We start from the raw sequence: 12,362 nt of genomic DNA on the forward strand, positions 1-12,362 counted from the left end.
GCTGCTACTTTCAGTGAGGGTCATCCCACTAGACAGAACAAGCCAAGGTAAAAAGTCATTTTCTACTATTAAAATTATCCACTGTCAGGAAGCCCCTTACACCTAACCCTCTTCTGGGCATGAATTTAGGTTCAAATACTGTATACTGTATACTGGAGTAGGATTAAAATTTAATCATCCCTGTTCAACTAACTTAATAGGCATCGCTGTCAGGCTTTCTGCATAAGGAAAGAGCTTGTGGGGAAGAGGTAGACAAGGATTTTCCAACCTGCTCAGGAAAAGGTATGCTATACTATGTCCAGTATTACTAGATGTCTGGATGTAGTTGTGTAAAGAACTGTTGAACTCCTCCAGAGTTCAACTCATTTTTGAACTCTGATGCTCTCTTAAGGCACCCCACATGCCCTAAGTATAGTTATTAGTGCATCTCTTAGTCTTATCCCTGCAGGTCTGAGCTGAGGGAAGACTTGACCATACTTTAATTTGGACTTACCGTCTTGATGGTTTAAGAACTTCTACTAAAGGGCTTGAGAAGGGAAGATTAGACCAGAAGAACCTATCCAGACCTGCCTTCTACTCCCCACCTCCAACACACAAGCTGAGGTATTTAACTTTTTAGTTGGTTATTCTGGGTGAAGTTAATCTACCTCTTCAAGTCATCTGAACAAACTAGCATTGGAGAATACAAGTATCAGAATACTTAGGGTAGCCATAAAGCCGGGAAACATGGGTGTATATACCTACCAGCTTATTGATACTACAGTGTAATACATGGTATCCCTTATTAGCAGTGCATAGTCCAAGCATGTTACTGCAGCATTTCCACTGTGCAAGCATCTGGGTGTCTGATGATCTGTCTCATTTCAACTAACTAAACCTGAGTCTTTGGTGTATCCCAGAAGTAATCAAGAGTGTTGGAGCTATTAAAAACGTAATTACCCATGTCTTCCAGACTATTGCCACCCTCTAATTTAAGCAAAGTGCTTTATGTAGCTAGTTAAGTGTCATGGTAGTCTTTTGGACTAGAATAATGTAGCAACGGAGGGAGAGACAAGGTGTGACCACTACCCCATCTAACTACTAGATGTTACTAACCTCTGCTCGAAGTAGGGTCATTGGGAACCAAAATGGAGGATTGAACACACAGGTTCACTGGCCACTAACCAAAAGACAACTATAACATCTAAGATTGTGGGTCTGAGAAGGAGACTATCTTACCACTGTCAGACCTGATGAACCTAAGCATTCTTTTCCTTCCTTTAGTGCCTAAGGTTCCAGTAGGCTCCAGAGAGACCATTTCTCAATTTCCTTATCTATCCCAACCATTGAAGGGTTTCCCATAGCTCTAGACCTTTCATTGTGGGCTCTCTCTGCTGTTTAGACTCCAATTTCATGAAATGGTATTGAAGTATCATGTGGTAGTTGTTTAAATTTTGCAAGGAAAGGTCATTTAAAATAACCTTCAGGAACTAGAAGCTGTCTGATGGAAATGGAAACTGCAAACAAATATGAATGTAGGAACAGTAACCTCTGTAGCCACTCTTAATAATCTAGCACTCATTTTACTAATCTTTTGTCAACCATTCATCTTTAGTATCCCCATATTAAAACTCCTATCAAATAAGCTCTAATATAAGGCTTATCCCTTATGAAAAGGCCCAAGATATTGTCCAGCTTTGAAATATCTTTAAGGTTTAACTCCATATTCTCAACTCTAGAACTCACTCTTAATATGTCAGCTATACTAAAAATTATAGCTGCTTGGCCTTGCCTTTTAATCTGAGTCTGCCTTTAGACAATTCAGATGCAAAGAACTACATCGGTTTGGCAGGTTATTCTTGTATTTAATAAGTATTTAAGTAGACCATTTTTTATTCAATACTACCTTAGCATATTTTGATATGACCCAGGTCCAAACATGCCTCTAAATGACTATCCTTTATTAGCCTGACCATGTGGTTTTTAAAGTTTAAACAAAAACAGTATCTGTAATGACATGGAATAGTAGAAAAAACCTTCCAGCATGCAAGAGGCATCAGCATATTTACTTAGAGTTAACAGGTTGATCCCTTCTTACCTGTATTGTGTATTTCCTCAGTAATATACATGCCTTCTCGATAGGTCAGTCCCCCTACAACAGGGGTTCCGGTGGCTGGAGCCAGGGTAGGGTCAAATGCATCAATATCAAAACTCAGATGGATTGGCCTTTGTCTTCTTGAGGGGAAGATGATATGAACAGTCATTTGGGTGTGCTTGGACATTGATCCTTCCTACAGTTGCAACTCCTTGATTTTGTTGCTTTAGTCCTGGTACTTTGCTAATACAGATTTTCAGGTTTCCTATTCTGGAAGTTATTATGTATTACCAAATTAGCTTCCTACGCACCACCTCATAATTTTGCCATTTGTTTTTTGTGCCTCAGACTAACTCCAATTTATATTTCTGACATAACCTAGGCATTAGAGCCTTTTGCATTAACAATTCTTCACTTCCCTATGAGACTGGGCTCTGACAGAGTCTAGTTTAAGTTAGACTGACCTAGGTTATAGTTGCTCTTATTTTCTCCATGTAACAGCAGCTGAACTTAATTGATTTGGTGTCTGTAATCTTATCTCCCAATTCTAACTCCAGTTTAGCACACATATATGCTAGATAACTAAAATTTCTTACAGCTTAAGAAATGTAATTGCTCCCTAGTAGTATCATGCCATAAAGACTCAGCACTGAGAACATGCTCTTAAAACTAGCTTTTGGCATTTATCTGCCATCTTTCTATATTACCAAGATTTGCTCAATATAAAACTTTCAGATGAAGCAACAGTGAGCTTAGGAAGAAGGGAATAGTTGAATGAATGCTTCCCATCTTCAAAAGATGGGCAGTAAAAATGGAGCTAAAGAGAAATTCATGAGACACATGAATTTTTTGTATGTGTACATATTTTGCTTTTATTTTAAAAGAAAAGCTGCTATCCTTAAGAGAGAGGCTAAAGTGTGCTGCTCGTTGAGAGTCTGCCCTATTCCCTTTGGGACTTTTCCCTTTGGAAGGAAACATCGTAAGTTACTTACTTGCCAATTAGCAGATCAAATGTCTGTTCCATGACCTTCTGAATACCAAGTCGATCTATGTCTCTCATGGAAAAATACTGGATATCATAATTCTTTAAAATAAAACTGTGTGAGATATAAAGGAAGGAGTCCTTAGTTTAAAGAACATTTTTAATCAAATGCATGTTGGGGTGGGGGTTTGTCCCGTTTAGTGACCTACAAGAGATTAAGGCAAGGAACAACCTATCAGAAGGAACCTAAATGGCTGGACAGACCCAGTGCTTAACCCCAGTGTATCAACTTACTGTTCAGGAGGGTCCACATCTCTTAGACCAATATACACAATACTTGGGGAAGAGATACAAGGTTTGATCCAGGAAAATCCTGGGAGCTGTGGTACCTGTCAAAAGAAGAATGGACAGGATTCATTAAGGATTCTTGGTCTCACCAAGATAATCACCGTGTGCTTCCCAATGTATGCAGTCTGCTTTCTCCTACCTACAGGATATGCTTAATTAACACAAGACACACTTGATCTGGGAAAGAGAACTTATAAAAGTGGAAGTGATTCAGAAGGCAGCTGAAGAACAGATTTCTCAGAATTAAAAAATTTCTAAGGTGGCCACAGTTTCTCATTAACTTACCTAAATAACAGGAATACTGCTGATTAGCCTCTTTCCACCCCTTTGTACATTACTGAATTATTTACACATTGGTTCTTGAAACACAACCCGGTTGCCATCTTAAGTTGTCTACAGCCAAAACACAAATTCTGCCTAATGAATAACTTTTGTACTATCCTGGTTTAACTTGGTTCCTCACTGAGGGGAAGGATATACAGATTCTAGTCTATGCCTAACGTGGACTCCCATGTCTTCTGAACAGCCTAGGAAAATAATTACCTAGAGGTAATCATGGTTTTGCTTTCCTCTAGACCAATGGGTCTGAGAGTAAGGCAGGCCTGGGAGCCTCTAACCAAGAAGTCCTCCTTCTGTGGGTATATCAATCACTAGAGTTACTACCCACTGCCACTTTCCTTTCTTGCAAGTTATGACACACATACCCTCCCCCTCCCACCCCAGAGCAGGGACCATGTCCTCGTCCTCTTTTTATCCCTAGCATTAGTAGACTGCTTGGCCCATAATGTTTGATGAACAAATGAAGGAATATTAAACATTCCTACCACCACCATCAGCCCATCCTTCATAGAAATCTTACTGAACTAGTTCCTGAAAGCCCCAGCATAACCCCTGCAAGCCATTCAGCCTTTTCATTTCAGCCCCCTGACCTTGTCCTGTAGTTCTCTGAGGAGAAATGAAACTGGCTGTCCATGGAGATTTCCAGATGAAGTGGTGAGGGGTGTATTGATGTCAGCATGGGCATCAACCCAGATCACACAAAGGTCTGGGCAGTGCCGGGCGTGGCCACTAATGGTTCCGATTGCCAGGCTACAAGGAACAAACACAGTAATTGAGGCCCTCTGCTTGGCACACCTCACCAATAACAAATATCTTCAGTCAGTGCAGCTCACACTTTGTCCTCAGGGCAAAGTCAGGGCCCCAGACTAAGGCTGGATTTGGATGACCAAAAGTCCCTCGGCCTGTAGTACCCAAAGATTAACCTTAAGTGAGTTAGCAAGAAATGGAAGGTTCCAAGGATTCAAAACTTGACTAGTTACCCTTCTAGTTTGACAGATGTCATTGCTGCCCCCAAATCCCTAAAATTTGATCCATTAGCCCTGGCCCAGAAAAGGACCTCAAGTATTTGTTCAATGAATGAAATCTAGTTAAATGATGTGTTCTATGTGTAACAACTCACAAATATTTAATACTTTGTAAGGAAGACCAGGGAGATCTAATTATTTTCAAAAAATCATTCACTCACTTTTTAAGGATAAAAATTTGCATTATAGTTTTTTAGAAAGTAACAATTTTGACATTTCCTTTTAGGAAGTATAACAAAGACATTAAAGTAATGGGAACCCAATTAAAGACCTCATTTAAATGACTGAATAAATGTTTATTTGCATGTTACCTTCTATATATTAGCATGGCATTCAAATATCAATGTTTATTTTTTTGCCTCTCCTTATCCTTGGACTCTGTGTACATTGGCCAACTGTCCTGTCTCAGATGTAGGAATATAGCTGATGAAATCATGGTTGGAAAGCTGCCCAGCTTCCCAGTAACTGAAGAATTTGACATAGGTGGGAAATGCAACTTAAGGGGTGCCTGGTGGCTCAGTCAGTTAAGTGTCTGCCTTTGGCTCAGGTTATGATCCCGGGGTCCTGGGATCAAGCCCCACGTCAGGCTCCCTGCTCAGCAGGAAGCCTGCTTCTCCCTCTCCCACTCCCCCTGCTTGTGTTCCCTTTCTCGCAGTGTCTGTCAAATAAACTCTTAAAAAAAAAAAATGCAACTTAAACACTTTAGGAGCTAACAGCAGCTATCCTTCTTAGTATGGCATGAGATAGCATTTTAAGCTCCATGCTCCACATAGGGCCTTTTTGAAGGATAGCATGGTCTAGTGTGAAAAGCAGTGGATTAAGCCAGAATACTGGGGTTTTTCCCAGAAAGCCAGGTAATTTAGGACAAGTCATTTAGTTTTGCTAGACAGTTTCCTTTTTCTAGAAGAAAGGGATAATAATCTTGTCTTGTTTAAATCAGAGTTAGTCTGACATCTACGGGAATAATTTATACTGTGTAAAAGGAGCAGGGTGACCTAAAGATGCCTCCTTCCTTTAAAATGTTCAATAGCTGTTCAGTTTATATACTCATCCCTTCCTTTGTAGAATCTTCAGATAGCCTAGGTTTTAGCACTGAACAGGGAATAGGGAATAGTGACAGGGCTGCAATAGATAGCTATAGACAAAAGAGAAGCCAAAGACTATGATAATAACATTGATAAGCAGTTCCCAAATAGACAATCAGAAGAAAGTCAGTAAAAATGAGAGAGCACTGGGCTAAGAGGAAGACCTACCTTCTGGTTGATTTAATTCGATCGCTGTAGAGAACCTGGACTGCTCTCTTAGTCTACCTAAAATTTTATTCTTAATGACGAAATCTACCTGCACTTAAAATTGTAACAAAGATCCAACTTCTGTTAAGGAACCAGAAAAGTTCTCTGTGCACCAGGGGAAGTTACCAGATTGGCTCTCAAAAGAAAAGTTAATTGCCTTCAGAGGTCACACTGAATTTGAATCCCACCCTGCTACTTCCTCGTTCTAGAAGTTGGGTAAGTTATCTGACCTCTGTCCCTCAGTGTTCCTAGCAGTAAAATGGGTAAAACTGTATCTGCCTCATGGCATTATGAGGGGGTAAATGAGAATATATATGAAGTGCCCAGTACTCCTAGTATTTTAGTGTTTTTCTTTCTACCAAAAACCTTTATTACTTAGCTCAAATAGGACTTCTCTGGCCCAGAATGATCTCTTTGTTCTCTGAAATTCTGTAGAGTTCAATATATTTTTTTTCATCCCGTGTATTTCATCTAGTCCTAATCACGATTTCCACAATCCTTAGCATTGCTTGAGAACACACCAAGCAGTGTTCAATAAAGTACATGCTGACTCACTAAGAGAAGGGATCTATTAGTCACCTAGGGGTCCACACTGTGAAGGTAGAGAACATAGTCACATGGCAAGTGGGAAATTTATAACACATTAGCAGAAATGCTTTAACAACAACAACAACAACAAAAAACCCCACAAATTCAGACTACTGATGGATCCTTCGAATTCTCCCAAATAGCCAAATGAAAGTCATAAGATGGTTCTTCCTCAAGAAAACTTTACAAGAGATAAGCACAAAATGAAACAGGAACACACTTGTGTCTAAAAACTTTGCTTAGTGTACCTCTGAACTTGACCTCATACTATACAATGTGTTTTACAATGAAAACCACAGGTGCCTCTAGCAGCTCAGGATTTTAGATATTAAAATGCTATTAAGCACATCATACCATAAAAATTCTGAAGGGTATTGTCCTCTTAATGGGGAAGCAGACAAGCTAACTGATTAGCCCAAGGCACCATACAGTCCAACGCCCACCAACCCCGCATCCCAGCTTACCTGTGGTCTCCTCCCACTGTGACACAGCTGTAGCCACTTGACACAGCTCTACTAACCACCTCAGCCAGTTCCTGGTTGGCAAGGCCCACTGAGCGAGGATTCACTATCAGGTTGTTGTAGAGATCATCTTTAGGGACTGGAGTAAAACTCAAATCTCCAAAATCTTTTAGGCGGCAGCCTGGAAGCAAATGGGGGATGACAAGATTAATTGTATATGTTATTCCAACTCTTACTGGTCTGGGCCACAAATCAGAACTTGTGACAAAGAGCATGTAATACTCCTTTTGCCACAGTAAAATTCAAAATGTCACGTGACTGGCAGGATGGTCTTAATCCTCCCAGCAGTCCTGTGGGGGTAGATCCCATTAAGAACACTATTTTGCTGATAAACTGAGATTTGGAAAGTGAATTAAATTAATTGCTACTAAATTAGTAGCAATTAGACCTCACATATCCCAGAGTTAGAGTATAAGTAAAATACCAAGAGGACCCATCAGGATTTACAGAAAATTAAGTAGTACTGTTAATTTAGAGCAAAAATGCATAAAGCTTATAACATGAAAATTTCTAATAAAAGGCCAATCTGAGGATCTCAAGCATCCTAAAAGAGAAATGTCAAACATTTGTTACTTACAAAGGTCCCAGGCAGTGTTTTAATTTCTTGATATAAGTTTAAGACTTTAATTTATGTTAGAGAGAACAGGGGGAGGGGTAAGGGAGAGGGAGAGAATCTCAAGCAGACCCCACACTGAGCGCAGAGCCCGACGTGGGGCCTGATCTCACAACCCTGAGATCATGACCCCATCGGGAACCAAAAGTTGGACACCCAAGGTGCTCCGCTTGACATAAATTCTTATTTAAACTCACTTATTTAAACAATCTGTTAGGCAACTAAAACATACCATTCTATAGACAAGGAAACAAAGTCCCCAAATTACATAGCCGCTAAGTGGCAGAAGCAGGACCCAAATTCAGGCCATCTGCCCCCAAAATGTATATTGACTACAGTTTGTTTCCCAAAGAATCCCTCTTGATTCCTCCCTGTTAAGAGCAAGTCAGACCTTTTCCAAAACACTGACAAGATGGCAGAAACGCAGCAGCAGCAGCGAACCTTCCACAGGGTCACCTGCGGCACACGCCTAGACCAGCTGCCAGCCACATCCTCCAAGTAGCTGACACGGCGCTAGGGGCCGCAGCACCTGCAGAGCCAGCCAGGAGGCACAGCCCAGAGAAGCCAGAGATGGTGCACACACACGTGCGGGGCAGCAACGTCCAGCCCGAGATGGTGGGCAGCATGGTGGGCCTCTGCGGCAGCAAGACCTTCACCCAGGTGGATCACAGGCTCAAGATGATCAGCCGCTACCTGAGCAAGTCCTCCTCCACGTAACAAGCCCATGAATGTGGCTGGCCCACCATCTGGGCCACCCACTCCTCCTGCCCCTCAAGTAGCCTGTTTGGTCAATAAAAGCATAGACTTCTCTTAAAAAAACAAAAAAAACTTTTGAAATAACTAATGATACGTTCTGACATTATGCTGTAATATTTTCACTCTTAAGATTTCACATACTCGGAAGAACTATGCCACCAGTCACTGTACATTGACTTTCTTACCTAAGTACCATTCTTGCCATGTAACTACATATCAATAAATTGGTTGGTGCCATTTTTTGGGGTTAGGCCTAAGTAATCCAGCTCTCTCCTGAACAGACTGAACTATCAGAGAACATAACGTTACCATAGATAGTAGCTTAAGGCCCTGCTTCTCCAACGAGTCTGGGTATGTTGGGGGGTAAGGGAGGGAAGTGGTCACAGGATAGTAATACTGGCAGAGATTTGTGTTAAAGATCTGGATTAAGATCAGGGGTTCCCCAGTGGCTCAGTTGGTTAAGCATCTGCCTTCTGCTTGGGTCATGATCCCAGGGTCCTGGGATCGAGCCCCACATCGGGCTCCTTGCTCAGCAGGGAGTCTGCTTCTCCCTCTCCTTCTACCCCTTCCACTCATGCTCGAGCATGTTTTCTCTCTGAAATAAAATCTTAAAAAAAAAAAAAAGATTTGGATTAAGATCGGCATGGACCCATCTTGAATTTAAACTGTACAGTTTTGAGCTTTACTTTTTTTTTTTTTTTTTTTAAAGATTTTTAACTTGAGAGAGAATGCGCACACACAGGGTGTATTGAGAGGCAGAGAATCCCAAGCACACTCTGCACTGAGTATGAAGCCAGACGCAGGGCACAATCCCACAACTATGAGATCCCAACCTGAGCTGAAACCATGGGTCAAACAACTTAACCAGCTGCTCAACCCAGGTGCCCCTTGAGCTTTACCTTTAACCCATTGTCAATTCAAAGCTAAATAACTGAGAGAATGTAAAAATTTGAGAAGCAATGACTTGTAACATAAGGCCAACCAAGGGATCAAGGGATCACCACTAAAAAGGATACCAGAAGCAAAACAGAGAACCTTATTCTATTCCCAAAATTAAGATGCAGCTACAGCTGCAGAACTCTATGTATCTTTTGGTCACTGCATTTTATTTTATTGAAGATTTTCATTTGTCAGAGAGCACACAAGCAAGGGGAACGGCAAGCAGAAGGAGAAGCAAGCTCCCCGCTAAGCAAGGAGCCCGTTGCAAGACTAGATCCCAGAACCCTGGGATCATGACCTGAGCCGAAGGCAGCCTCTTAACCAACTGAGCCACCCAGGTGTCCCGGTCATTGCATTTTAAAATATAATCCTAAAAATGCTCAGCGATCTGGAAAACTGAAAGTATTGAAGGTAGGAGAAGAATATGATAACAGACCAAAGCCATTGGGATCTAAGAGAAAAAAATATGACCAAATAAAACATCTGTAAAAATCCTTTAAAAAGATAAAAAGCCATAAGGGTTATGCACTTTACAAGTTCGCAGTACAGGGGCACCTGGGTGGTTCAGTCAGTTAAGCATCTGCCTTCAGCTCAAGTCATGATCCCAGAGTCCTGGGATCGAGCCCCACATCAGGCTCCCTGCTCAGCAGAGAGCCTGTCCTCCCTCTCCTGCTCCCAATACTTGTGCTGTCAAATAATCTTTAAAAAAAAAAAAAAAATTTCAATACAGGAGGACAGTTTCGATTTAAGAGAAATGAAGCTTTAAATTTTAAGTCAATATCGGGTCTTGCTATTGGCAACAGTCTTAGGCTGGACAGATTTTGATTATCAGTTTCTACTTCCCTATCCGTATTTACCTCTGTACCCCCTTAAGCCACATCAAGCATTTAGGTTCTTACTAGGTATAAGACATCAGGGCATGCCTGGCATTTTAGAATATTAGGTGTATAAATAGAGAAGGTTTATGATCTAATTAATGTTAATATTAACTAATTGTTGAAGACAACTTTAACTCATTTAATCTTCACATGACCAATAAATACATAGGAATCAACCCAGTGGATAAGTAACAGAACTTGGGGGAACACGCAAGTCCAGTCATGGAATCTAGGATGTAGACTCCGATATGATAAGTGTGACAGAATACAGTACTCAGCTCACTATTATTTACTTATCAGAAGAAAGCTGCAGAAAGCCTATAAAAGAACCTAAAGAGAATTTGGCAGTCTTAGATAACGCTCTCCAAGGAAGAGAGACTAAATTTCACAAAAGGATTTTGGTCATTAAATGTGTAACTCTGAAGTGGACCACCAGATTAATTCACAGCCTAGACAGTGGGTCTTGATTGCTCGCTCTCCTTAGCGGGGAGCAATCTTCTAGACTGCTCCATTTGCTCTCATTACGTACTCATCAAACAGCCTCCCTCTGGTTATTCATTTAGTCTCCCTGTTGCCCTCCTACCAGCAAGAGGGCTTCCTACCAGTGGATGTCGGAAGGACTGTTGCTCACCATAATTATGAATGGGCATTTTGGTATATACATCACAGCATGAGTCTCTGGGTTGTAAAGCCTGATAAGCTCTGCACATAAAGATTTCTGTTTCTAACTAATTCAAAGAGATCTATGCACTCCTATGTTCATTGCAGCATTTTTACAATTACCAAGATAGGGAAGCAGCGTGTGTGTGTGTGTGTATTAGAGAAAGAAAATGATTTTATATATATATTTATATTTACACACACACACACACACACACTCAGCCATAAAAAGAATGAAATCTTGCCATTTGCAACAACATGGATAGACCTAAAGGGCATTATGCTGAATGAAGTAAGTCAGAAAGATACCATATGATTTCACTTGTATGTGGAATCTAAAAAAAAACAAAAAACAAAAAAACAGAAATAGACTCAAATACTGTTGCCGGGGGCGGGGGGGGGTGGGCGGGTAGAGGGATGGGCACAGTAGGTGAAGGGGATTAAGAGGTACAAACTTGGGGTGCCTGGGTGGCTCAGTTGGTTAGGTGGCTGCCTTCGGCTCAGGTCATGATCCTGGAGTCCCGGGATCGAGTCCTGCATCGGGCTCCCTGCTCGGCAGGGAGTCTGCTTCTCCCTCTGACCATCTCCCCTCTCATGCTCTATCTCATTCTCTCTCTCAAATAAATAAAATCTTAAAAAAAAAAAAGGTACAAATTCCAGTTATAAAATAAGTCCTGTAGTGTAATACTATAGTAACATTGGTGACAGGTGGTGAAAACTTATGGTGAGCACTGTGGATCTATAGACTTGTTGAATCACTATGTTGTGTACTTGAAATTACTACTATATGTCAACTATACTTAATAAAATTTAAACAAAACAAACCCTTCTGTTCCTGGGTCTACAAAGCTGAACACCAGACCCCCTGAAGGGACTAATATCTTGAGAGACCCTGAGTTGTCCACCCTATAGGAATCCCAATTCTGCTCTTTATTTTCAAAAAAAAAAAAAAAAGTGCCAGGTAAGAACTAAGGACAATGAGTGTTAAAGGACTGAAAGGAAATTCAGATAGGATTGCGGGGTGGGGAGGGGGTCAAGGAATGACTCCTCCATCAAGTAAAGTTTGTACCAGCATTGTTTTGCTATTTTTGTTGTTCTCTTTCCTTACTGGTAGAAAATTTTTGTAAAATTGATAAGGAAGTATCTAATGGTGCAAGTCCCTACCCCACTTCCCAGGCTTGAATACTCTAGCTTTGCAGACCTTTGTGCATAAACACAATTCATACTATTTTTAAATAAGATTGTTGGAGTAGGCTTAACTGCTGTACCTAACCTTCCCCAAAACAATGGCTCATACTCAGTAAATTGGTTTCTTGTTCATTTAACATCCGGAGTGACCGTTCTAGG

General features: G+C 41.0%; 3 protein-coding genes across 11 annotated transcripts in view; all 3 read right to left on the bottom strand.

The window, feature by feature from the left end:
- The window catches only part of RAD51B (RAD51 paralog B), a 780,046-nt gene that overhangs the window by 711,709 nt on the left and 55,975 nt on the right, over window positions 1–12,362 (bottom strand). The gene's annotated exons all lie outside the window — the stretch shown is intronic.
- The window catches only part of LOC115942756 (uncharacterized), a 300,514-nt gene that overhangs the window by 92,998 nt on the left and 195,154 nt on the right, over window positions 1–12,362 (bottom strand). The gene's annotated exons all lie outside the window — the stretch shown is intronic.
- Window positions 1–12,362, bottom strand: part of ARG2 (arginase 2) — a 31,325-nt gene that overhangs the window by 503 nt on the left and 18,460 nt on the right. The window contains exons 3-7 of the mRNA XM_006738603.3: window positions 7,113–7,290; window positions 4,334–4,493; window positions 3,351–3,445; window positions 3,067–3,171; window positions 2,078–2,214 (exon numbers count right to left, since the gene is read on the bottom strand). Of these exons, the coding sequence (XP_006738666.1) occupies window positions 2,078–2,214; window positions 3,067–3,171; window positions 3,351–3,445; window positions 4,334–4,493; window positions 7,113–7,290 (675 nt within the window). The remainder of the gene's footprint in view (window positions 1–2,077; window positions 2,215–3,066; window positions 3,172–3,350; window positions 3,446–4,333; window positions 4,494–7,112; window positions 7,291–12,362) is intronic.

The sequence above is a fragment of the Leptonychotes weddellii genome, chromosome 9 (genome assembly GCF_054177405.1).
Source record: "Leptonychotes weddellii isolate Sample4059 chromosome 9, ASM5417740v2, whole genome shotgun sequence".
NCBI classification, from domain to species: Eukaryota; Metazoa; Chordata; class Mammalia; order Carnivora; family Phocidae; genus Leptonychotes; species Leptonychotes weddellii.